At 29.3% G+C, this 26,590-nt stretch overlaps 11 protein-coding genes across 11 annotated transcripts; 4 read left to right on the forward strand and 7 right to left on the reverse strand.

The window, feature by feature from the left end:
- The first annotated feature begins 141 nt into the window (after nt 1–141).
- On the forward strand, nt 142–1,416 carry Tsp_05201 (ubiquitin associated and SH3 domain-containing protein B). Its single transcript, XM_003369743.1, has 2 exons — nt 142–1,020; nt 1,369–1,416. The coding sequence occupies exons 1-2, from the start codon at nt 142–144 to the stop codon at nt 1,414–1,416; spliced, it is 927 nt and encodes a 308-aa protein (XP_003369791.1).
- A 250-nt stretch (nt 1,417–1,666) lies between these two features.
- Nucleotides 1,667–5,654, reverse strand: Tsp_05202 (putative 2-oxoglutarate and iron-dependent oxygenase domain-containing protein1). The gene is made up of 16 exons (XM_003369744.1): nt 5,514–5,654; nt 5,364–5,459; nt 5,048–5,181; nt 4,837–4,970; nt 4,181–4,354; nt 3,981–4,129; nt 3,662–3,929; nt 3,514–3,605; nt 3,282–3,419; nt 3,119–3,232; nt 2,841–2,920; nt 2,589–2,649; nt 2,507–2,564; nt 2,125–2,262; nt 1,933–2,027; nt 1,667–1,834 (listed from the first exon to the last, which is right to left on the reverse strand). Exons 1-16 carry the CDS (start codon nt 5,652–5,654, stop codon nt 1,667–1,669), a joined length of 2,040 nt encoding a protein of 679 aa, XP_003369792.1.
- Nucleotides 5,655–5,693: 39 nt separating this feature from the next.
- On the reverse strand, nt 5,694–6,656 carry Tsp_05203 (tryptophan 5-hydroxylase 1). Its single transcript, XM_003369745.1, has 6 exons — nt 6,590–6,656; nt 6,372–6,463; nt 6,252–6,319; nt 6,105–6,117; nt 5,925–6,033; nt 5,694–5,833 (listed from the first exon to the last, which is right to left on the reverse strand). The coding sequence occupies exons 1-6, from the start codon at nt 6,654–6,656 to the stop codon at nt 5,694–5,696; spliced, it is 489 nt and encodes a 162-aa protein (XP_003369793.1).
- A 1,669-nt stretch (nt 6,657–8,325) lies between these two features.
- Tsp_05204 (smad nuclear-interacting protein 1) lies at nt 8,326–9,687 on the reverse strand. The gene is made up of 4 exons (XM_003369746.1): nt 9,499–9,687; nt 9,173–9,307; nt 8,747–9,050; nt 8,326–8,678 (listed from the first exon to the last, which is right to left on the reverse strand). Exons 1-4 carry the CDS (start codon nt 9,685–9,687, stop codon nt 8,326–8,328), a joined length of 981 nt encoding a protein of 326 aa, XP_003369794.1.
- A 399-nt stretch (nt 9,688–10,086) lies between these two features.
- Nucleotides 10,087–12,215, forward strand: Tsp_05205 (conserved hypothetical protein). The gene is made up of 9 exons (XM_003369747.1): nt 10,087–10,134; nt 10,326–10,391; nt 10,975–11,189; nt 11,289–11,308; nt 11,396–11,577; nt 11,622–11,684; nt 11,725–11,753; nt 11,807–11,947; nt 12,020–12,215. The coding sequence occupies exons 1-9, from the start codon at nt 10,087–10,089 to the stop codon at nt 12,213–12,215; spliced, it is 960 nt and encodes a 319-aa protein (XP_003369795.1).
- Nucleotides 12,216–12,458: 243 nt separating this feature from the next.
- Nucleotides 12,459–15,828, reverse strand: Tsp_05206 (GPI transamidase subunit PIG-U family protein). The gene is made up of 10 exons (XM_003369748.1): nt 15,699–15,828; nt 15,582–15,650; nt 15,336–15,398; nt 14,859–14,956; nt 14,661–14,791; nt 14,458–14,601; nt 14,240–14,364; nt 13,869–14,011; nt 12,836–13,138; nt 12,459–12,527 (listed from the first exon to the last, which is right to left on the reverse strand). The coding sequence occupies exons 1-10, from the start codon at nt 15,826–15,828 to the stop codon at nt 12,459–12,461; spliced, it is 1,275 nt and encodes a 424-aa protein (XP_003369796.1).
- Nucleotides 15,829–17,455: 1,627 nt separating this feature from the next.
- Tsp_05207 (abhydrolase domain-containing protein 12) lies at nt 17,456–18,442 on the reverse strand. The gene has a single exon (XM_003369749.1). It carries the CDS (start codon nt 18,440–18,442, stop codon nt 17,456–17,458), a length of 987 nt encoding a protein of 328 aa, XP_003369797.1.
- Nucleotides 18,443–20,312: 1,870 nt separating this feature from the next.
- Tsp_05208 (cytochrome b5) lies at nt 20,313–20,948 on the forward strand. Its single transcript, XM_003369750.1, has 5 exons — nt 20,313–20,426; nt 20,487–20,615; nt 20,679–20,705; nt 20,759–20,802; nt 20,855–20,948. The coding sequence occupies exons 1-5, from the start codon at nt 20,313–20,315 to the stop codon at nt 20,946–20,948; spliced, it is 408 nt and encodes a 135-aa protein (XP_003369798.1).
- A 1,093-nt stretch (nt 20,949–22,041) lies between these two features.
- Tsp_05209 (conserved hypothetical protein) lies at nt 22,042–22,649 on the reverse strand. The gene is made up of 3 exons (XM_003369751.1): nt 22,515–22,649; nt 22,378–22,464; nt 22,042–22,185 (listed from the first exon to the last, which is right to left on the reverse strand). Exons 1-3 carry the CDS (start codon nt 22,647–22,649, stop codon nt 22,042–22,044), a joined length of 366 nt encoding a protein of 121 aa, XP_003369799.1.
- Nucleotides 22,650–23,283: 634 nt separating this feature from the next.
- Tsp_05210 (conserved hypothetical protein) lies at nt 23,284–26,190 on the forward strand. The gene is made up of 4 exons (XM_003369752.1): nt 23,284–23,383; nt 23,561–24,292; nt 24,354–25,151; nt 26,111–26,190. The coding sequence occupies exons 1-4, from the start codon at nt 23,284–23,286 to the stop codon at nt 26,188–26,190; spliced, it is 1,710 nt and encodes a 569-aa protein (XP_003369800.1).
- Nucleotides 24,832–26,392, reverse strand: Tsp_05211 (conserved hypothetical protein). The gene is made up of 3 exons (XM_003369753.1): nt 26,148–26,392; nt 25,276–25,348; nt 24,832–24,909 (listed from the first exon to the last, which is right to left on the reverse strand). The coding sequence occupies exons 1-3, from the start codon at nt 26,390–26,392 to the stop codon at nt 24,832–24,834; spliced, it is 396 nt and encodes a 131-aa protein (XP_003369801.1).
- Between the last annotated feature and the right edge of the window lie 198 nt (nt 26,393–26,590).

The raw sequence follows: 26,590 nt of genomic DNA on the forward strand, positions 1-26,590 counted from the left end.
AGTAATACCTTAATATACTTTAAAAGTCTTACATTAAACTGCTAAATTTAAACAAAACATTATGGATAAGTTGAACGAGAAACAGAATAAGGTTAGTATTCTCTGCTTGCTTGACGTAGCACGTGTTGTGCATATTGAGCAATGGCGAATGAACCACAACCGTTAAACGCTTTGCCAGAAGGACAAAGTGAAGTAAAAGGAGACAAGGTACAAGAGAACAAAGAAACAGTAGAATTGTCTGGGAGAAGAATTTTTTTAGTCCGCCATGGAGAACGAATGGATCGCGTTTTTCCAGGTTGGTTGCGTCTTGGTTTCACAGATTTAGGAGAGTATAGACCATATGATTTGAATATGCCATTAAGAGCAGTAAAACGAGAAAATGGATGGAAAGATTTTTACAATGATCCACCGATTACTGAAATTGGTTATGCGACATCACAAATGATTGGACGAGGTATGAAACTGAGTGGAATTGGATTTGACATGGTCTATTGTAGTCCAGCTTTGCGTAGCATTCAAAGTGCCCATGGAATATTGAAGTCGTTTGCTGGTTCAAATACAAAAATTTGCATCGAAGCAGGTCTGTTTGAATACTTGGGTTGGTATGAAAATGCAAATTTGAATTTTCTTAATACTGATCAGTTGGTCAGTGAAGGATATGAAATACAACCAAATTACATTCCATACATGATGGCGCAAACATTGAAAGATAAGTTTCATAGTGAAACTATTGAAGAATATTACAAACGAGTCAATACGGTGGTTAACTACATTGTGAGTTTGCATGGAAAAACAAAGTGCAATTTGTTGTTCGTCGTTCATGCACCAACAATTGATGCCATTGGTCGAAGTTTGATGAAAAAATCTGCTACTAATTTGTCCAATTATGAACTTAGCAAAATGGGTATTCATTATCCATATGCTTCTGTTGTCGGCTTAGAAGAAATAAAAGCAAATGGAGAATGGCAGTTAATGCCAAATATATTGCCGCCAATTTCATGTTTAGATTTTAGTAACCGCGTAAATTTGAATTATTTTACTCGTCCATAAACAAATTTACTTACCAATCAATAATAATATTGTAATGTCTCATTTTATTATTGTTAATGTTTTATGATTTTATAGTTTGATTATTGACAACAAATTTAATTGTATCATTGTATGTTTCATAAGAATTGGAAAATTGTATCACTTTTTATTTACTCTACTTTTCAGAACTTGATATATAAAATAAATTTTAATTTTAAAAATGCTGAAATAATGTTATACTGAAGGAAAATGCATTTTGAATTGTGTACACTCATGTATTTTCTGGATATTGCTGTGAATCTAATTGCAAAGATAATTTAAACAATGAAATCGTTGCAGAAAACAGATATGCCAACAACAACAATAGCTGAAATCTCTTGCAACTGAGTCAAGTTATTAATTTTGTCAAAATATCAGATGATTCCATCTTACAATGATCTTACCCTTCTATTTATTAATAAAGTATAAAAGTACAATAATAAAGTAATAAATCTGAAATAAGATGAAATGACTGAAACAATGACAAATAAATTACAACAATGAAAATACTGCAATGCTGGTAGAAAAGATTTTCAGGTGTTTCTCATTGTTTATTCCTATTTCGAAGAACAGAATTTTCACGCTGCTTTGAATAAATTCATTCTGTATCCATGGACTGTGATTCAACATATTTAATGTTGAAATCAATGAAATATGGAATTTCCAGATGTTCGACATCCTTTGTGACATATTTGACAAATGTAGGCACTGCTCTATCACGATAAACTAGTGTCAGCAAGTTAGGAAGCAAATTGCTCTCATTTACCTTAAAATAAAATCTTCTCAAGCAATAAACCTTTTTTATGTTATATTTAAAGTTGTTTTAAAAATGTTTTTTCTAGTTCAATTAAAACAGTGATTTACGTATTCAGGTAATGCGTATTCATTATCCCCATGCTCGTCCTCGTCTGCTTCTCCCAAATGAAAGATAGTAACACCGCCATACTTTTCATCCCATTCTAAAAGGCAAGTGATAACAGAATCTTTTACAAAGCACAACTACTGTGCAAAAATCAAATTCCTATTATCCACTTGTAAAAAACGGAAAACTTTTACCTTCTGGTACTAAATGAAATATTGCTTCTAAAAGCATTTCATTTTCTGAATTGCTGCATTCATCTGCATCAATCAACGAATAACAACCGGATCCAAATTTTCGTATTTCCTGTTTACAACCGCATCCACCCGACAAATCTAAGTAATACACATCTGAAATCTTTCCCATTCCCTTCCCTCTTACATGTAATATATTCCAATAATCAAAGTAATGAAATATTAAAGGTAAACATCTTTTGTTTACTTTTTAATTATAATAATAAATTAATCAGCATCAAAATAATAATTAATTACATTTAATATTTTTCATATGAAAACAGCCTTAACTGATAATCATTTAATTTTTCACATATTTAACGGAAGAATTTTTAACTTCAGTTACCTTTATTAACTGCTAAATTATCTAGCCCAGTTAATTCTGCGAGGTAGTTGAACATCAACTTTGATTTTAAAAAAGATATTACTTTAGAAACCGTGGGACACGACTCAGCATTGAATGCATTTTTTTCTGCAACATAATACAATCTAAAATGTCATATAATAAATATGATTTTTCCTATAAAACTGCAAATATTGTTTTAAAAAATTTCAAAAAACAACAACTAATCAAAACATAAATTTTAATTCATATATAATCAACTGTAATGCTTATATGCATATATTAAATTAAATTAAAATTTATAAAACATACAATAAAGCAATTAAACATGTAGTACCGTTTTTGCATTGGTCCATAAATTTTCCAAAGAATAGAATTGGAACAAATTTCCCTGTACATTGCATTGTACACATCATCCTAAACATTAAAAAAATGTCAAAACTTCAAAAACCCTGTCAGAAATATATTCCATGTCTCTCTTTGATATTCAATTTCTAAAAAAATAGCATAATAATTGTAAACATTTCCATATTTACTTAAAACACTTTCACTTAAATAACAGTTAACAAGATTTAAAACTTTAATTACAATCTGCTTAATTTAATTACTGCTTACCTTAAAAAAATTCATAAGATCCATTTTGGATTCTTTTTCAAAAGTGCCATTTAGCCACGAAATCACTTCCTTGTCAAGATACGCAGAATTTATAAAATTTTTTAAATCTGCATCCTAAATACATAAATGTAAAATAAAAAAAAAGAACAAAAACAGAATTTACATGCATGTCAATTGGTTCATCAATCGACTGGTGAAGCGAAGAAAGCGAACGCAGGTTCATAGGATACTCGATCTCAGATCCATGATACCAACCTTGAATGGAAAAGCGCTTCTTTGTCTTGCTTCTGATTTCTGATACCTAGATAAAACAGTTTAAGTATTTCTTGGAAACTCTAAATTCATTACTGCTATTTAAGAAAAGTTTTGCTTCTTTGAAGAAATATATTCTTTACTTGATGAAAAGACTGGAGTACTACTTCAAAACATGTTAATACATTTTCGGATGGAACAACAGTGTGTTTCACTTTCATTGGATATTGTTCGGCTAAATAAACTTTATCGTTGGATAAAATAAATAAATAACAACACATGCTTGCTCACTTTCACATTCTAGCAATTCCAATAGACCACCATCATCAGGTGTCCAAGAGTTTTCAGTGAAATTCAATATGAAGGCAATTCGACGACCACCAACGCGATCATCATGACATAGCAAATAATTACCGTGACTGTATACTTGTGCTGCTAATGCAACCCGATCGTCTAAAGGAATGCCAGTTACCTTAGAAAACCATTCTTTGACAGGCCCATAAAATACAGATTTTAATTTTTCAACTGCTGGTGATGACAATGCACTAAAATCTTTCGTCTGAAAGTAAAGTTCACGTGAATATAAAATAACATTAAAAAGTTTTATTACCTGGTAAAATTTGAACAAATCTTTTTCCTTTAAAACAGGTTTGCTATCGAGTATTTCCTTCCTCAAAATATGAAAGTATTCATTCATATTACTGCCAGTTAAAAAGTTTCGTAAGATGGCACATTTGAATGGCTTTTCAAATGCTGTCACTAGAAACAAAAACATAATTAGTAAAATCAAACACATTGAAATAGAATAACCATCTTCGTTAGTTGATAACCATGGCCCTTGGAAATTCACATTTTCATATTTTTCGTTAAACTTTATTGCAAATTCATCTATACCGCTCCGATAATTAGCATTCAATTTTGTAAATTCACTCATTTCGTATATCACGTTTCCTATATAATACAGATATGCATGATATACATATACTATAAAAAAATATAAATATTACTAACGCAATAAAAACATAGAACTTAAACATAAATGTTCATCATTTACTGTAAACATAAATTTGAACAATTCCTCTATTCCTATGGTTAATTAATCAGCACATTAATAATTATAAACCAGTTTATACTGTAATTCGCATTTAAAAAACAATCTACTAGATATATAATTTTTTAAAGTACAGTATTAATAAAACTCAAGTAAGAGAGTCTTTAGTAATACTGCTGAAGCAGCTTATACATTTTTTCAGCTTAGCTTATTAGTATAAATTAATTTTTTAAACTATTTTTTGAGAATATCAAAATATATGGTATGATTTGAAGTTTCACAAATTGGAACGTTGAGTTTGTAAATTGTATTGTATTGAGTTTGTAAGTCAAATTGTGTAAGTTTTATTTAAATGATATATTTTATTTTAATGAATAATCAGTTCAATTTTCCATCACTTTTTTCACAGCTTCACTAATACACGTTATTTCATGTTTCAAGTTGTCAATTGCTTGAAAAAGTTTTTCGACATTGTCCAACACTTCAACTTCTTCGATAAAAGCGTTATAACGAAATGGTAAACTTCGTGTGATTGTTCTAGCAAATAATCTAAAAGTTTTGCAAAAATTAAGTTTTATATTAAAAAAAATATATATATATAAACGGGAATTTTAATATGAACATACCGAACATGTTGAATAACGTCTTGAATATTCAGTGAAACAAAATAAGCATTCTGGTAGTCACTGATGATGCAATCTGTTTGCAGAATAGTGTTCACATCGAACGTTTTGAACTTTTTATTTTGTTCCATAGTATTCTTAAATAAAAATTGGAATATAACAGAAATTAAATTATTAATCAGCATCATCAAATTTATATGATTTCAGAATTTACAATTAAAACAAGCCAATGCTTATAATTTTCAAATGCATAATTGAGATTTTACTTTATTGATGTTATTAATAATTTTAATTTTTAAGCTTTCACTTTCTTCTTTACTTTCAATTCTGCAGCTGAAGATAGCAGACCTGCACCGTATGCTTTTATTTGATCATCTTCTACAATGACTCCAAATTCAGCAGTAAAAAAATAAATCTAAATTTTATTTTTATGCTCAAGAAATAGCCATTAATATATATTGTTGCATACTTTAGCTAAATTGTTTATGTCCGTTTCAGAAGCGCCTAAAGAAGCCAGACCAATTTCTTGAGACAATTGTGCAAATTCAGGATCAGCAAACATGGGAACATGGCCAAGCAGCTCATGACATACATCACTAAAGTTCTCCATGATGTTAATATTATTTTCATTTATCAAAAGAAAAATGAATTACGGTTCTGGTGAGTAGAATGGATCACTTGGATGACGAACATATTGAGTAGTGTGAAAAACACGAAATGCCAGGCCAGCAAGAAAATCCTTAGCACTCAGATAACCTTCAACAGGATAAATTTCAAATCCTGTACAATCTGAAATTTAATTTTTTTTTTAATATTGAAGTTAAACTAATATTGTAATATTGCCTTTCAAAAAGTTTGAAACATCTTTAAGTTGTGGGACTTTTTCCTCGCTGAAAAGGCGCTGCTGTTCCAATTTTGAAAAGTTTCTCAAGTAACGTTTGCATGCATAATTCTGATGCAACATTTTCAATTGGGTATAAACTGCCCGCCTAAAACTTTACCTTCAAACTTTTTAGAAATAGATCCTAACATCTTATAATGTTATTTTTTCATGACAAACGATCATTTTGTAGCTGAAAATTTAAATAAAAGTTACCATGTAGATGTTTCTTCCTGTGTATATTCAACGTCAGGAATTTCATCTCCACTAAAAGACGATTTTGAATTTTAGCAATTTGGAATAATAATTTCAGCAATACAGTATTACTATCTAAATTCTTCAGCAATTTTAGCAATTTCCATTCTTCGTTTACGATAATTGTTATCTTTAAACCCCTGGAATTTTTGTTTTAATTGATTTCTACTTTTAAAATTTATTTTCATTTACTGGATGATCGCCATCCAATTCTTTGCCATACATGTGAACACGTTTGGCACCAACATCTAAATCTTTCTTGCGAAGTGGGAAATTTTTTTCGCCTAAATATTTAAAAGAAATATGTTTTCTTCTTATAAGTGGAATAATAATTTGCTATGTTGTTTAAAATAAAAATTAAAAAATATGAAAAATTTAAATTTCAATTTGTTCAGTTTGAAGAAACTTACCGTTTTGGAAATTGCTGACATTTACACTACTGAAATTTGTCATTGCAAATGATTTCTTTTCATTCATTTCATTCATCTGACTTTTTCGGTTTGAAAAGCTTCAAAATGCACAACGTCATTACATATTCAAAATGCATAATTAGCGCCATTCAAAATTTAATAGAAATCCATCATGAGTATGTATTGTATGATTCGAGAAAGTAATAAACTTACCGAAATATGATAATTAATAATAATTTGATTTGGTGTTTTCAGCCGGAGCGCGAATGTGAAATAATGGTGAATATAGAGATGAGAAAGTGAGATTAAATAATGAAATGAAAGTAACACCCACGTAGTTTGTTCTTAAAGCAATTTTCATATAGAATTTCGCTGCGTCAAACTGTAGGCTATAAAATTTCTTCAGCGTAGCAAAAAATTTAATACTTTAATATATGTTGTATCATTTTCTTCGGTTAGCGAAAGATTCTACCGCCAAAATTTTATCGAACCACTCAATTAACTGTTTGTTTAATCGATTAATTCCATTCAATACAATACTTTGAAATGGGGTCTTAATTAGTTGTGAGATGACAAACAAATTTTGAAATCAATTTTCAAAATACATTGCATATGGTATTCTAAGTTTACGGAAAAAAAAATTTTTTGAAAAACATTATTTTTATAAATATCTACTAGTCAAACTGATCCGATCAGATGAAATCAAAGGCAGTTTTCATAAATAGTTTCAAAGTTTAATGATAAAATGAACAAAAATATTCATTTCACATAAAAAAATCAATCTTTTTTTCGCCTTGCTGCACACCGCAAGTAATATTGCATGTCTTAGCGCATGAATACTGCATATCTGGCATAGAACAGTGCAAGACGACAGGAACAACCATGTGCAAATCGCAAAAAACATTTTCCCGTCCTTCTGCAACCGCTCGATCTTTAATATCTGGACACGTTGGATCATAATAAGTGAAGTTTTTCAAATCTGACAAAAAAAGAATTATAAGAGAGAAAAATTAATCATAATTTTTATTCAACAGTAATATTAATAACCTTCGAATGAACCATCTTCTTTAACAACAATGCCGAGTTCTGCCGCACAAGATTTACAACAATAAAATCGTCCAAAAAGGCGAGATCTTTTACAGTGCTCAACAAAATTTGGCTTTCGATGTTGGAAGTGGCAAATGAAGTTTCCTGCATGATTTGCGCATGGCAATGGCTGCACTAAAGAAACCGCTAAAAATATTTGTTAACAATTAATTTAATTTGTCTAAATTCATTTCTATTTTAATTAAAAAAATAAATTCAAACACTTACAAACGTAAAAGCAAAAACACAAAATGAAGCTAACAACGCAATACCGCAAAACAGTATTCATCAGATCAGTTTGAACAGATGAGTGAGCGAAAAGAGAAAAATCTTAGAAATGACAGTGAATATTGATTTTAAGGTTTCAATAATCCTTTCATATGTTTTAATTTTTTTTAAAGAATTTAAAATAGATAAACTTTAAAATTACTTTAAACACATTATTCATAATATTTTCCTTTTAGTAAATGGTACAATTTTTAAATAAAGCTTAAAATGGATCTTAATTAATTTTAATTTTTTAATATTGATATTGAATTTAAGCAGAAACAAAAAACAAAACAAATTTGCATTTATGAATAACTTTTTATTTAAACCAACTTATTTGAACAACAAAAATAACAAAAAAGATAATAATAGCAATATTTTTTTTAATTTTGCTTTTCTTCTTTCACTTTCACTTTCGCATCCGGTGGTGACTCGTGTGTGGATGAAGAAGATTCATTATCAGCAGATTTTTCGTTAAGCAAAACATATTCTCTAGAACTGTATCCAAATTTGATTACGTCTTTTTCAAAAAGTTCATAATAACGTTGCGCTTCCATTTTATCGCCATTCAAATAAGTACCATTTGCAGAACCCAAATCGATCAAATATGGCTTGATTAGATGTATAACACGACCATCATCTGTAGTTTCTGGTATTGACCGATACTGAAAAACAGCATGCTGTTTAGAACAACTGGGATGATCTATCGGAATATCAGCAATTCTTCGATCTCGACCTGAAAACTCGTACACAGCTCGTGAATATGGTGAAAACAATAAAAAATTCAGTTTACATTAAGCTTACCAAACAAATAAGCACTTTGTCGATGAATTCTGTATAATGGAAGTGCTTCTTCGCCTTTAAATGGATAAAGACTCCATCTAAGTTTCGGTTTTCTTGCTTCTGGAGGTTCAGTATATTTGATCACTACTCCTTTGTAAGAATTCGTGTCCGCTGCTAAAGCTCCAGTAACTTCGAAATTTGGCTTTTCCTTTGGCGGAGCACCGCTGTTGGCCTCTACTTTAACTTCTCGCTTTCCCCAAGCATATTTTTGTTCATTCTTTCTTCGATCAAAATGATCATCCCGTCGACCTGACCGATATCTGTCCTGCGAATAACGGCTACTCACCGAAGAAGGTCTTGGATGTCGTTCACGATCCGATGTTTCTTCTTTTTTTATCTTTAAATGTAAAATTAATAATAAAGCAATAAAAAAATATACGCGAATACTTTAATATGAGACGGGTGATTTCGATCGGCATCGGACCTAGATTTGCTTTCATACCGACTGAAGTTTCGTTTATTTTTCAAATCTGAATCGCGTCGGTAACCACCGTCAGAATCTGGCTCTTCTTTGACTTTTATCTAAAAATATAATTATAAATTGCTTCAAGTTCATTTCGATATTTGAGAAGTGAATAATAATTAAAAATTACAATACAAACGTATATCAACCCCATTTAACATTTACAAATAATTCTTGAACCAATTCATAATTTTGAAATTAAAATTTTAAAATAAAACCGATAACACTAAAATCTGCAACAAATACAAACCTCTGTTTTGACTTTCAACCGTTCTGAATGACGATGGGCATTATTATTCTTTAAATCAAAACCACCCTCAGATGACGATGATGAGTGCCTTCGCCTTTTGCTGTGACGTGAATAGTCAAGTTGCTTCGGATTTCTCCGTTCGTCATATTTCGATGGACTTCGTTTGCTTTCAGAAGAGCTTGAAATCATGACTAAGATAAAAAACAAATAAATGTAAAAATTTACATGGATATTTATTATGTTGTAAAACAAAACCAAAAAACATCAGCAACACATTTATGCTTTTATGAACAAAAACAATCACGCGAAACATGCCATTCTTATAACACTTATAGAAGAATAACAATATCGAAAAAATACTATTCAAATGAAATATAATTTGACAACTGAGAATGTTTGTAAAACAAACTAAATAGATGACATTATTTCAAATTACATACTCATGAAACTACTAAAAATGCAGACTGAAATTTTCATTATTTCGTCTATATATAAAACTTCATACGTACGTAATCATTGCATAAATAACTGAAATACATGCCGTTATATATCAGAACGTAAACTGCAAAAAAACTGAGATTGCAATAAATGCGAAAGGTTGTGCTATACAAAAGTGATGTTAAGAAACGTTCATTAGTATACGCTTTTATTGATATTATTTTTAACAAAACTTTAAAAATATAGAAAACTGAAAGCTAAAAAATTATGCCCACATAATTAAATGAATTGTGAAATTCCCATATTTAGAACTTAAAAAAATAATAAACAGTACAACTGTAAGAAAATCAAGTTACAGCCGATTAAAAGTAAAAATTTCAAATTTATAGTATCCTGAAAATTTGAATTATTTAGCAGAAAAATTTAAATCATTATCTCACTGGAAATTATTTTATGTAAATTGTTAATAACAACTGCTTTATGATCAATTTGTTTACCAATTTTTAAAAAGTTCAAATAATCACTTCACAAAAAAATTATATCTTCATAAAACAATATGAAGGACTAAAACAAATATGAAATTCAAAAAACAAAATGTTTTACTAATTTTTATATGTTTTTGCCAAACTAAAATTTTGTGACATAATTTGAAAATTTTAATACGTTTTATCTTGATTTTTTACAGTAAAACTAAAATTGTACTGTAGCTAACAGTTTTGTTAATTTACTATGGTATTTAAAATAATATATTATATAGCTGTATTTTGTGCAATTTAAATAAAAAGAGAATGGCATATTGTTTTTTCCATTTTTTCAATGCTTATAGATGATTTACTGAATACAAGAAAAATTCAATTTTTGTTTCACTACTTTTTGTGTAAGTACAGAGTAATCAAGTTGATGTATTGCAGTAATGTTTTATTATGAAGCAAATACTTTAACAGCTTCTTATTTATGTATGGCAAATTTTATGAAAAATTTCCAAACGATCATTGTGATAATTTTGAAATTCGTTTTGGAATGTTTTTTTTCTTTCAGACTGCAATGCACTTAATCCATTTTAAACCTAAAGTGCAGGAAAATATTAATGCGAAAGTTATGGAACCACCTGCTTTTTTTACCGAAATTTGTCAACTGTTTTTGGCACGTCCGGCGTTCCACATAGTCACTTTTCTGGCAGTTATATTTGGTTACATTAGCTCATTCAACCCATTTTTGTTTGAAGAATTGGCACTAGTGGTGCATCATTTATTGTATGATGGGAAAATTTGGACTTTATTTACTTTTTGGATGCTGGAAAGCAATGTATTAATGGTTTTCTTAGATTTTTTATTATTGAACATTGCTTTCAGAGTTTTTGAACCAATTTGGGGTATGAAGCATTTATGGTTGTTTTTTTGGATTGTTAACTTATCCGTTGCAGTGGTATTGTCTTTATTCATTATAATTACATATGCAGCTTTCGGCTCCATTGTAACGCAGTTTCAAATTTTAATTGATATGCGAACATTTATAAATGGTCTGAGTGGATTTAATGGTGCCGTAGTTTATACATTAGCGCATACATTTCCGAATACGCCGTTATACCACTCTCGACTGTTGCATTTGCAGTTGAAACATCTTCCAGTGATCAGCGGTCTGGTATATTTTGCTCTTAGTTTGTTTAAAGCAATATTTCATCTGAGAACAACTATCTTCGGAGAACAGTACTTCTGCATGTACATAGTTGGGGTAGGCGCCGGCTGGCTGTTTTTTCAGTACTTTGAAAAAAGGACTCCTTTGTTGAAGGGCCAATCAAATTCTGCCTCAACGTATAGGTTTGCGATAAAAAATATTTCGTTTTATTTTTTTATAACGTTTGATCTTCTAGTAATTCATTGTCTGCTCTTTTCTCTCGATGGTTTCCATCATCAGCTCAAGTGAGTGAAATGGATGATTTAGTTGGCGTTCAGGTTCATTCCACGCCATCTGTAATTCCTGGTATTACTCCATTAGATGCAGAACGATATAGGTTATATATTGCTTTTTTACTTATTCAAGTTTTTTATTTGATGTGTTAATTAATGTATTGCTGATAATTTAGACAAAAAGCAATAAGAGATTTAACAGAGCGTTTGGAAAAAGCTCGCCAGAGTCATGCAGAATCACAGCCAAGACTGGCTGTTGAAAACACACCTACCCAAACGTCAAATGCTGAAGCAACGGCTGAACAACAGCGTTCTGAAAATAGTGAAAAAAAGCAGATCGATTCCAAAACATCACCGAAACCGTTGACTTGATCAAAAATTTTCATTTTTTTAATTCAAAAGTTGATGTTCTGTTTATAATTTTGTTGATGGCGCTAGCTTCTGCTTTTGTTTAGATTTTCAATAAATAGTGAAGTAAAATTTGAAATTTATTTAAATTATTCTAGATACTAAAACATATTTTTTAACAGTACCGATAAAGAAGTAAAGTTACATAAAATTTAAAACTGAACTACTATTTAAGTGAAAATTAATATGTGAATGTAAGCAAGTTAGTTATAATTTTTCGGAATCTTCAGGTTTATCTTCCTTTCCAGCGGCCTCATTTGGCAGATCTTCCTCATTCTAAAATGACAATTCTTAAAACATCTACTTTCATCATCATGTTCCAATATACCTTAAAGTAGACAACGGTAAATTCCTTCTCATCAATTATTATAATTTAATTTATTATAAATATAAAATGAATAAATTAGGAGATAATTTTAATATAAAATTATTTGTCAATTGAAAAAAGCATGATAGAAAAATGTTCTAAATACATGGTTATTTTGTATTTTAATTCCATCTCGATTTATGTTCATTAGAAGAAAAAAGAAGATAAATAACTGAAGATAATTTTAATAAAGAGAATGGAAATGAAAATAGTTTACCTGCTTGTTTTTGCCTTTTTTGTCGTCTGCACTGGTGGATTGAAGATCTTTTGAAGATTCTTTAATTGTAAGGTGGTTATTCGAGGGAAAAGTTTCGTTGAAGTACTGACGGGCAATGATCGCCTCATTAGCATAATGCTCAGCGCGTTTTCGTTCAAAATCCATCTTCTTTTGTTCCACCATATCAGACGATGTTACAACGTTGGTGGTATTCACTTTGTCAGTTGTGGAAGTTGCATTTTCAGACCGCCATGTGGAAGTGAACGTTTGCGATTGACAAGCGTCAGGAATATTCTCTTCTTTCTAAAATGAATAATAATTTAAATTAAATCGTTATTTGTTGTTTACCATTGTTTTTACCTTATCGTCAATCCACATTGTTGGTGGTTCTATCGGGGCACAGCAGTCAAAGCGTATCCCTTTGCTGCGTGGCAAGCTGAGCAAATTTAGTTCGTCAAAAAATGCACGCATCGCCACGCGACCAAAATTGATTCGTTGCATGTGTACCCATTCGAGAAACGGCATTGACAGCAAAAACAAGACAATACCGCCCAACATGCAAAAATTTAAATATCTTTCACAAACCAACAAAATAAACAAATAGACGGCAAACATCAGCAGACTAGGAGCCAAATCTGTGTTGGAAATTTTCAACAGACGAGAACCCATCCTGCATGCACGCGAGCAACACAACAATAAAGATCAACGAATTTTTTCCCATTCACTGTGAAAGCGGATGTTTTAAAGCACTTTAAACTTTCGAAATTTTAAATTTAACTTTAAAATGCACAAGACGGACAATTCAAAATTTATTTCTAATAATTTATACATATTTAATTTACACAATCAATTTTCATCATTCCAATACGTATACTCCATTTTCGCCATCGATTAGCATGCTTTCACCGTGACGAAGACAAAAGCATCTTTTAAAATGTGCTTGAAGAAAGTCACTAATTAAAAATACCTGAAAATAAATAAATAAAATAAACATTTTTTTCATTAAATACTCTTACTTGAGAAGCTAGCTTACTTGCGCAACTAGATAGACCAAAGTAACAGCAAAGAAAAAATTCGCATTCGCTGAACCCTGGTCAATCCATAAATACCACATTACAGGACTCAATACCATGCAAGTAAACCACGTGAACAATATCAAATATCTATATTGCATATCTAAATTACAAGAAAAAATATATGAAATTGAAAAAATATTTTCACCGCATTGACAATTCTAATAAATTTTATTTCGCTTTCACGTGATGCAATATATATATATATATATATATATATATGTATATGTACGCATGCATGTATATATAGAAATATTGTACAGTTTTATAGCATTACATTAAATTTATAATGAATTATGATCAGTTTCAACTATTTCAATGAAATACTTACAACGAAATAAATGAGCAAAACAAGGTACCAGGCTGTATGCAACGGCAAAGTCGGCTATTGAGGGGTAAGATTTGAACAAAGTAGTTATCAACAGTTGTATATAAATGAGAAAAAAAGCATCTTTCCTGGAATAAAAGAGAATAAATTAAAAATATTCAAACATTTAATTTGTGCAAGAAGCTGTAGATGAAACAAAAAATGAATAATCTCCTTTTTACCTTAAATTAATAGCCAATGGAATTGTATAAATGAAAGGGCAGAGGTGAAAGACGAACAAGAAAAATAGTCGAAAATGATCAAACATTTCCACAAAATAATACCAGTAAAGGCCAAAGTTTGGGGTCAAGTCGGATAAAGTCAATCTGAAATTAAAATCAAAGGTAAAAAATCGCCCCGAATGTTGCTTGCTGTTGCTATTTACACTGCCCCAATGGTGCTGTTCAGAAATGACCAATCTCCGAAACATAAGTACGACAGCAAAGCAAAACAGCCCAAACATTGGAGGAAAAATAAATTTAAATACATCACTCTTTTCCAATCAAAATGCCCATCCTGCATAAAAAATCGAAAACAAATAAACACACAATAAGCATGATTCTGCAATAAAATCAAAACATACTTGTGAAATAAATAAGAAAACAGGTATAATCAGAGTAGCAAAATAAACATCGACAAACAGAAGCATGGTGAGAAAAAATATGCAAAGCACAGACTTCCCTAGAAATAAAACAACAATAATAAAGTAAAAATAATGCAAAGTAGAAATTTTATATCGTTATCATACTTTGGATAAAGCAAAACAATACGCAAGACAAAAGACAGTTCGTGATCGTAGATGTTGTTTTTGCAACTGTGCTCAGTATTACAACAGGATTAAATAAATAGCTAAAAAACAAGCGTGTTGATTTATTACAAAATATCTAATGTAAAATTATGTACCATAAAAATACAAGCTGGGACATTTTCGTATTTTCATTTTCATTCAGAAAAAGATGCTTAGTGTTCGGGGCAAACTGGGATTTTTGCAAATTTTCAGTAGAATGCTAAAATCATAAATAAACAGATAATAAAATTATTAAAAAAAACAACAACATACTTTCTTCAAACGATACAAGTAAGTTGCATTGGATAATAAAAACGCTGCAATAATATCCAAAAGCTAAAAATATCAATAATGTCGCTGGTTTTAAAATAATACGTAGTTAAGAACAAAATTTTGATTACGCAAAACAAGAATGGCGTAAACCAAGATGCACTGCGATCAATAAAGTTAAACATGATCAATAGTATGGGATTCTATAATAATCTTATGAATGAACAAATGAATTTGAAAATAATTCACCTACGCAATGAACAGCATCTCCAGCATATGGTGAAAATCCAGCATTTTGCAATGCAAAAGCTTCTTTAACTGAAATAAAATTCATCAAACAACTTTAATCAGAAAAAATAAAAATACCTCTTATCCAGCTATTAAACGGAGTGCTAATTTCAACACGAGTTTCTAAAAATTCGACTAAACCACAAAGCGACAATATCGTGCGCAGTAAAATGGCTAAGCATATGTAGAAAAATTCTTTAGTTGACATTTTCCTTCTTAAATCCAAATCTTTCTCAGGAAGCCATTATATCTATATCAATATCAATATCAATTTTTGAACTGAAATAACAAAAAATGAATAACAATAAAATATTTGAAATAAACCTTTCGTTATTTTTATTATTCACATTGAATTTAATTAACTTATATATGATTTAAGTATATTAAATAATTATAAAACGAATCTGCAATACAATGCAATCTGTAAAATACTGCAAACTGAATTATAAACACTATAACTTTGTAAAATAAACCTGTAAAAGCGACAAACAACCTCATGTAACTTTTTCTCTTGTCTTGAATAGTTATTCAGTTGAAAATATGATATGCTATTACAATGTGAGTAAAATGAAAGTGGCATAAGCAAACTTGAAAAAGTAGGATAAAGAGAAAGTCAAAAAATACAATACAATACAATACAATATATTAATCTTCGATTACAAAACATTGATTAAGAAAAAATAAATAAGATATTCATATATATTTTGAATAGCATTGACATTTAACAAGACATTCATTTCATGAAAAATTATAAATCACTTTAAATGGGTATATAAAAATTTCTAAACAAAATATGAAAGCTACAGTATACAATATGAATGCAAGTATTTTCATTGCAATATTTCAAAAAATCTTGAAAGAAATTTTATCAAAATAAATAAATAATTCATAAAACCTAAATATATTATTTATGTCTTTTAACTATGCATTTTAATTAATCCGTTGTTATATGTTAATTCTAAATTTGAAAGCGTAATCTAGTTAAAAGTTAAAATCAGTTCTGTTAATGTTATCTATATCTTGTAAAACGTATTAATTTGAATAAAATTTATTAATGAAAAGTAGCAAACTAATAAATTTTCATATATGTGAGTATGACATTTTATTAACGTTTCAGTTTTATTTATAATTTTAAGAGAATTTTTAAAATCAGCATTAACGTCATTATACGAAGCAAAGGCTTCTGCAAAATTGCTTCTTTTAAAAATAATCGTCATATAATTCTTGCTAATTATCAGTTTGACCAAATGAATGTAACTAACTTTATTAAGTATTTTTTTAAAATAAATTTAAAAAATACCAGCTAAACGTAGCTTTGCAAAATAATGCTGCAACATTTTTACACGCTTTAGCTGATAGTTTATAACTCAAGTACATTTCTAAATAAATATTTTTCACGAAAAAAATAATAAAATGGAATTTACTGAAAACTTTTATCACGCCATATTTGAATTGAATATCAAAGGAACAAATCACTCTGATTGTTCAAACATTCCGAATGGAGAATAAATAATTTTAAACTGTCATTTTCATACATTTTTCATTGATAAAGACACATGATAAATAAATGCAAAGGGTGTGATGAAAACTTCATTCTTTTTTTTTGGAACATAAATATCATCGTGGCATTTTGAAAAATCAAAAGTTAGAGATCGAAATCATTGAATGAAATAATGAAAACTGAAATCTTGTTAAACAAATTCATATGCATCTTGCAAAAAATAATATTCACTTAATTGTCAAAACAAAATATATTTAAAAAATAAAAAAAACAATATTATGAGAAAATAAAGCTACGCAGATTGAAATTCATGCATTAAGACATTTTACCGAAATCATATCCCAGATGTACACTTTTTGACAAAATTTTTAGTAATCGTTGGCAGTTCGGGTTCACGAACAATAAACTTATGACCATATTTCTTCGTACGACTAAATTCTTTAAATGTGGAATCTCGATCAGCAGAAAGAGCCGCTTCATGAAGTTGCCTTGCTAGTTGAGAAGGAATAATGTTATCATCTTCTGCGTGTAAAATCAATATTGGACAATAAACATTTTTTATATGCTCATCCGATTTAAAATGGACATTGTATTTCAAAAGTGGATATGTGAATATTTCCGCAAACCATGGATGCCAGCGATACATAGATGTAAATGGATGATTTTTTACAGCATCAAACATATTATTAAATGGTGCTTCTAAAACTAATCCAAGTGGACAATTGCCGGATAAGCAAAGATCGGCAGCAAACCGAGTAGCAACAGCAGTACCTAGAGAATGACCCCAAAATAATACTGAAGTTCGATTTGAATGAGTTCTTATCCATTGATAAACCGTATGTGCATCTTTGTTCATACCTTCTTCCGAAGCACTTCCAGTAGAATCAGCAAAGCCTCTGTAATCAAATGCCACAACATGATAATTCAACTCTGTAAAAATGTTATATAATTGAATTCGATGACTAGCACAGCGACTCCATGTGTTTCCATGAAAATATAAAACAACTGGATAACGTTCATCATCAAAAACAGTACCAAATTCTTTTTCATTGAGAACAGACGATTCATGAAGTGATTTTGGCAACATGTGCCATACGCCCAATTTAATACCATCAGAACTAGTCAGATAAAAATTTCTGCTATCATATTTCACTCCATAAGCTCGAGGATCACTATAATTAGTAAAAGGCCAATTCACAGCTGACATAAAGATCAATGATAATTCAATATTTGGAAACAGATATAAAAGTAGTGGTACAATGCCATAGAGAAAAACTAAAAAGGATCCTGCTAGTAGAGTTGTTTGACAAATCGTACCCATTTCTTAAATAAAAAGAACACATTATTATTAAACAGAAAATTCAAAACATAAAGTTTAATATTATAAAGAAGATATTTTAAATATACAACCATTAAAAATTACCATAATTCAACTATTTAGAAATAATTCTATAGGTGAAAGTATATCTGAAAATCAAGCTGTGTCATAAAATAAAAAAGTTCAACATATTTGATAAGGAGTGATAATAAAAAAATAATTAAAATATTTAAACAAATATTTATTATTTATCATGTTTGTACATGTTCCTTTTAGTTATTCTGTAATAAAAAAACTATGATTTCATTTATGATGAGTAATAAATTTTAAAACGATGTAAAATCTACCAGTATGTTAATGATTTTTAATTCAGTGTAATTTGTATGAAATTTTGTGCGAAAAATAAAATTTCATGAGAATATACCAGCGTAAATATATGGATAGCCATAAAGTAAAAAATGCAATGCAACTTGATGTTTATTTAATTTTTAAATCATTTTTAAAAGTTGCATATTGGTAAGCATAAATGCATAATAAACATGAATTAATAAGCATAAATATTTGCAATACAAAACCAAATGCAAAGCTATTTATTAAAATGCCAGTTATATAAATATTATAATGCCGTTTTTTGCTTTGTTTCATTAAATTTAATACAAATTGCATTTTTACTTGATAATTGTTAACGGTCGAAACATTTACAGTAACTTATTCAAGGTCGGCTGTAAGTTATTCTTATTAAAAAATTTGTGAATAATAATTGTTATTATTCAACACTATTGCGTTGAAGTATTGTTTAAAGGCTTATATTATTTAATTACAAAATTCGGCTAATTTAGTGATTCTTATTTTTACAGTTATATATTTATATGTATATCTGTATATATGTATGGTTGTAGATTGAAGTTTGCCTTGACCGTTACTTTCTTTCATTTATTGAATTTATACTAGACATCATACTTTCTGTGCATCATGTAAATGTTGTTATGGATTCCAGTGCACGTAAATTCAAATTTATTTTAGTTTAAATTTTCCTTTTTATGTGATACATTGTAAAATTCACTTTAAAAAGAATAATTTACTATTTTCATTCGATTTAAATACAATAAATATATATTTTATATACGTATAAATAAACAAAATATTTTATTCTAATGGATTGAAAGTGTTTTTTTTATTTTTGTAACGAACGAAAGCTTTGTTTTTTCTATTATTTACGGTTGTCATACGTCTATTATTCTTGTTTAGTTTTTATTCCAGACAAACTTCAATGAAAATACAAAATCTTTTGACTTTTGGAAGCCCCTGTTTTTGTCGTCAGCGATCTTTGATTGATGTTTTAATTTATAATTATATATAAATATGGATATACGTATAGTGAACTTCCTTGTTGGGTCATGTTGGGGTTAGATTGTTTGTTTGCTGTCGCCTTGGGTTGCAATTGGAAACAGTGTACGGCAGCCGACAGTCGTTAATTTCAATTCCATTGTGTAACAAATGCTGTAGCAAGTTCTTTTGCTTTTCTTTTTGTATAGTCTGTTTGATGGTAGATAGGATGCAGGGTGATGGTAGTCTCTTCTCAGCTGTGCACGTTCTTCAACGTTCAACTACAGTAGATATTTTATATTGCTACTACATCCATCATTATTTTCACATTTTACGTTTGTATATTTCAATCGAAACTTCTTTGGAATAAAACTGAACAACATATAATGGGCGTTCATCATTTTCATATTCAAATTTAAGTTTACATCACGGCATTTGATTTTTAATGCTTTGATATGTATTAACTTGTGAGAACATTTATGCGCATTGATAACGTTTTGTTTTTATTATTACATTAAATTTTAATAATCATTTTTCATCTGAAGAAATGGCAGCAAAGCGAACATTTAGTCGGAAAGAAGTGGAAGAGCACAACAGCAAACAATCCACTTGGTTAATTATGGAAAATAAAGTTTATGATGTGACAAAATTTTTGGAAGAAGTATTATTTTAAAAATATGAAATTTTCATTTATTTTTAATATTATCATTTTGAACTGTAGCATCCAGGTGGAATTGAAGTACTTTTGGAACAAGCTGGCCGAGATGCAACAGAAAGTTTTGAAGATATCGGCCATTCTAACGATGCACGAGAGATGCGAGATCAATATTATATTGGAGATATTGTTGAAGTATTTTTCTGATTCATGTTTTTTAAATCAAAAATATGTTATTTTTTTGTATCTGCATTTCAGAATGAGCATAAACATTTTCAACGTACGGTATGTTGAGAAATAATTAATTTGACTTAATTGATTACTTTTCATTTTTTCAGAGCAGTGCGACATTGACAAAATCAAGTCCATCGATATTCAATTCGTAAGATAGAAATGCTTTTTTAACTGTTTTTCATTTTTCTATTTTCCAATAGAACATGGTCAAATTGGCTAATTCCTGCAGCAGCTGCTGTAATAGTGGCATTATCTTACAGGGCTATTGTTGCTTTTATAAAAGGATCTACTTAATGATATTTTTTAAATGAAACTAGAATGATTTGATTTAAAACAACTGTTACTGAAATTATGTTTTAATTTTTATTTAGAATGTTTATATGCAAATATCAACATTGATTTAAAACAATGTTCAGTGTATTCATGAATTTCCTGAAATGATTCCAGTTTATTAAGAAATTAACAAATAAATGTAAAAGAATAATTAATATTCCCACAGTGTTATGTATCAAATTCTTCACATGGTTTGTTTATTTCGTTTTGTGCTAGTTGAAACCAGTTTTGAAATTTAGAACATATTTTGAAAAAAAATAAATACTAAGGAATAGAAAAGAAGCGTATCTTGTACATTTCAGGAATGCAGTGAATTAGCGCGATATTAGTTGCTATGATTTTCATAAATATCTTTAATAGTCCATTGTAATAAATTAGTATCTTCTTTTAGTTTTTTATATTCTTGAAAAAGTTTTGCATATTTAGGATCTTTTATAAGCTGTTTGTATTCTTGCAACTCTTGCTCTTTATTGAGTAATTGTAATTTTAATTGTACAGTCTGCGCATCATATTCAGCACTTAAATAAGCAAGATAAAAATATTCGTATAAATAAATAAGTATTTTTACATCTTACCATTGTCTTTGGATAGATTGAATTTTATCCGCCGTGTAGATTTTGCTTGATAATTTGTACTGTATTAATCTGAAGAGTTAATTTTCTTCAAAAACGAAAAATAAGGAAAAGCTTGACTCACTTTCTTTTGGCGGCAAGATTTTCTGTATGGTTGTTTAGTAGATTTATTTTCATCGACGTTTTGCTATTTTCTGGGGATGAGCAAATTTGGAGAAAATTCGAACCAATAGTTCGATTTTCATCAAATAGCTGAAAACAATGGAACTTACCCATTGATGGTGTAATAAACTGATATTTTTTTACCTTATTTAACTTCTGCCAGAGTTTCATCAAATGAAAATATTGATCATAGAAAGCTTTGGAATATTGCTGGCAATTCTGACAAAATATCGTACACGCCATGATCACTACAGTTTGTAATTTTGTAGGTAGTATGGTGAATTTCAATTAAGCGTCTTATAGAAATAAGAAATTTCAATTCATCCTATTTTATTACCATCATCATTTGTAATGCTGAACAATGGTTTTTTAGCTGCAGATGTTATGGCAAAAAGTTTTCTTTCTAAATTGCTGATAAATTCCATAATTTCTTTAATACATCGTTCTAATAAATCTTTTTCTATCTAAGAAAATTATCATCAACGTTTAATTAAAAAATGACAAACGGTAGTACTTTTTCAAATTCATAGGAAATGCTGATGTTCGTAGGAAATTCTTTCTTTATATTGTTTAATTCCAAAAGTGAAAAAAGGGAATATGTCTACAAACTTACTTTCAAAAATGAATAAACAAATTAATTTTTTAATGTAAATTACTGTTTTCAGCTTTACAGCTTGCAAAGTTTGAGCAATGAACATATTTTTATAATAGATTCCTCGTACCTGTTTTAAGGATTTTTCCAGCTATAAAACGAGCATATTTCATGCAAATTTTTATTAAAGAAATCACTTACGCTTTCTTCCTTTAATTTTAATTCCATTGTAAGCCCATTTTCACATAGTTCCTTCAACAAATGATCAATAAGGGAACAGAAAATTGGAAAGTCTTCAAAGTAGTGTTGTTTTGATAGATGCACGATAATATCCATAATTTATATTGTTAATCTAAAAGGTTTACAAAATTCAAATATTTTTACATGATGTTAAAAACAAAGATTATAAATTGCATTCAAACAGTAAAACGCATTTCATCACGCAAGGCAACACCTTCAAACCAAAAATATATGTATATATATATATATATATGTAATAAATAATTCAAGCTGTTCAGCAAACTCATATAAAGTAAACGTTCCTTACGGCATTTCATCCGTGTTCCTTTTGTTTTCTTATTCATCAGCTTTTGTTAGACTTACATGGCTACTCAGATGACTGAATACTGCTTCATTTACACATGGACTCAACCTGTTTTGTTGCACTATGCACAGCAACCACATTTTGAAAATAATTTATTTTTATATGTATTTTCTTCTAAACACAACATTCAAATAAAAATAAATAAATTTTGGCTAAAATATTCCACATAATATGCAAATATTAAACACGATGAAGATAATAATTAAGATCAGTTAGTCAATTTCTCGTGATTGCTTACAGTACATCGTATTTATACCTGAATTTCCTTTTCTGTATGACATTTTCTTATTCGTGTTAAGTTTGTTTTTGAACATCACAGAAATATTTTGTCTGTTTTTATGCATTGTAAGTAAAGCAACAAAAGCCATGGATGATGATGCGGTTGAAAATAAATTGTGTAATATTGTGATTGAATCAGATGACGATGGTGCAACCACTGATATTTGCAGTCGTAATGAAAAGAGTTGTAAGCGGAATTTAAAAGAATTTTGAAGAATATTTTTTACATGCATTAATTCTCTTTATTTTTCAATTTATCTATTTTATGATATTTATTTTAAATAGAAATTTTTTTAATAATTAATGATAAATTCTTTCATGATGTATATTTCATTTAATTGCACATATTTGTTCTTCACATTAGCAATCGATGAGGAAGGAATCAGTTCACATGAAGCATGGCTGATGTACGCAGCTCGTGAAGAATATATAAAAAAACGCGATTATAATAATCGGATTCAGAGAAGATTTGTAGAAATTGAAAAAATATATCTTGAGAAAAAAAAATCTTTTTTGGAACAGTTAAGGTATTGTTCTTCACCAGAAGTTGATCAGATGCCTGGTATCTGTAATAAGAAATCGGTTGAAGAATTTTTGATTTGTGACAAGAAAAACAAGCATGCTGAAACAATTAGAATTCGAATGAGACAAAGCATATCTGCAGATAAAATGTTATCTGGTATCGTCTTTTCTGAAGACAATGTTTTTCTTTTGATGAAGATGTTGAAATCGATTAATGACAAATTTTTATTAATTCATCAAAACATATCGAATATTATTAAGTCGCTAGAAAACTTCAGCAGTAAACAAGAATCGAAGCAACATTTAGATGCTGATGATTTGGACAACACTATTTTTAAAGAGCAGAGCAGATATATATTGGAAGTGTGTCAAAAGTCCATCGAAGAAGCATATTTTTTTATTAAATTGACTGATAAATTGACTGCAGATTACTTCAGTGATAACGGGGGAAAATATTGCGATGTAATCAGTGGAGTTGCTGGCATTACAGATGGTTTGTTGGTAACCAATCGTGATACAAAAATTCTTAAACCATTAACAGACAGTGAAATTGCAACTAACTTTAAACAAGCAGGTACATTTTTGATAAGGTTTATAACTAATGAAATGAATTCAGAATTAAATGTTTTTTGTAGATTTTCAATCAGTTTTGGAGTCTGTAAATGATTTTCCTTTGGAGACTGACCACATTCAGATCAATCCTACTTTATTAGATGATCGCTGCTTGTCAACTGCAAATGCTATGGAGTCTTTAAATGTAGAATTGAAGCTTCCTACACTAGAATTAATAGACGGCCGTGCTTTTTATGAAAATTGTTTGAATTTCATTAACGACATTGCTATGAAATCGCAAAACTGTGCATCAGATTTATCCTTAAAAGTTTATGAATGTTTGAATTTAGATTCATGGGAAGCTTTATCAGAAATGATAAACAATCTACCGAACATGTATAAGAAATTTGATAACTTCGAAACTCTTTATTTCTACATAATAGGAAAGTATGTTATATCTGAAATTACTGATAATTGTAATTCATTGGAAGTAGTTATAACTAAAATTCTTTTGATTTGCCAAATTTACCCCCGCTTTTTCAATTTCATGTTGTATATGATTTATGCCATTGTACCGGAATTTATTCCTTTCTTTCCAAGTCCCGCTTCGCCGCAACCGTCTAAACTGAATTTGGCAAACTGTAATAATTTGTGTTATTTATATACAAAAATGTTGTGTGAACCATACCCTTTAATGCAAATTTTGGGAAATCACCATCCCAAGGCCCATCCATCTGCAGCATCGGGCAAATTTCGTTTTAATGTTTTGTTGATTTGGTTGAAAAATTACCTGCGTATTGCGCCCGTCACTAATGACAGTGCTCTGTTGTTTTCTCTAATTTTGCAGCATATGAATCCTACTTTGAAAAGTCTGAAGAAAGGTATAATTATGCCAATTTTGAATGATATACTGAAAAAATATTTTCCTGGAAATAAATTTCAGCAGACAGTAGGATTTATAAATTTGCACAGCGCTGTTGAAAATTTATGTTAATTCACAATTACAGTATTCATGATGGATTTTTCTTTTTGATTTGAAATTTTCTCGTTGCAACGTGCATCAGTTGTTAAAGTATGACTTGAATAAATATTGAAGGGAATGTTGTGTGATCGATGTCGAATTTATGCTTATTGCAGTTGATTCACTATATTTACCCAGATTTGTGTAAAATTACACAAACTTATTCAATATTGTCTGATTTTTAATTTAAGTAAAAACAAGCTACAGGGACCAGGTATACCTAATAGTTTACGCGTATAAAGTCAATATTATTTATTAGTATTTAATTGCACGCTTAAAATACCAAAACTAATTTCAAGTATTACAAGTTAATAATAAATCTCATGAATAACTTGATTAATCGCTCAGTATCACTTTACGAGCTTATATGTTCAGTATGATTAATTTTAATTAATGAAAATGAAGTTCAATTAAATAAACAGTCATCTTTTATGCAGAAAACAATGAACATTATTTTCATTATTTTATGAATAAAAAGCCCTACAATTCTGTAATGATAATTCAAATAATTTTTATTTAATTATTATTGATAATAATGGCACAGGAAAATTTTTGTCATTTTTTGATTGACAATTTTTTATCATAATAGTCACATTTCACACAGCCATTTCAGATGTTTAAAGTGAAAAAATTTTTAGTTGTATGAAATGTTATGATTTTTAATAAAGCTATTTTAAAGGTACAAAAAGAAATAAGTATTCTTTCCTTCTGGAATGAATTATATAAGTTAGCCTGCTTGATAACACATGTCTACAAATTGAAACTTTTTCTCTTGGATTTACTAAATTATGAGTGATTGTTAATAATTTTGTTATACAGATTTCAAAAATGCAAATGAATTTTTCTCATCACATACAGTTCTTTCGCAATGTGTACATGAGAATCCACGTATTGTATAATACAGTACTCTGTATAGAACAACACATAAAATGGCGTACACAGTTTTATTGTGCACAAAATAAAATAGTTTCTACTTGATGTTGGAACAGAAACATAGGTGTTCCCATTGTGTGGGATAACTCCCTTCAAGCTTTTTTTGGCGGAGTCAATGAACAACTTCCATTCATTGGCGACATACTTTTCTGCACCCAACTGAAACATCAATCCAGAAATGTCACTGCAATAGACAACTGAATCTTATTCTCCGAAAAAAGGTGTAAATTCAGTTTCACATTTCCTATACATCGAAATTGTTGTTCCCTGAGCAAGCATATGTTTTGACTGCAGTCTGGATCAGAGTTTGGAGAGACCTGGATCTCGAACAAGGTCGTTCAACTCACACTATTTTGAATTACAAAT

Source organism: Trichinella spiralis (assembly GCF_000181795.1).
Source record: "Trichinella spiralis strain ISS 195 chromosome Unknown Scfld1557, whole genome shotgun sequence".
Classification (NCBI taxonomy): domain Eukaryota; kingdom Metazoa; phylum Nematoda; class Enoplea; order Trichinellida; family Trichinellidae; genus Trichinella; species Trichinella spiralis.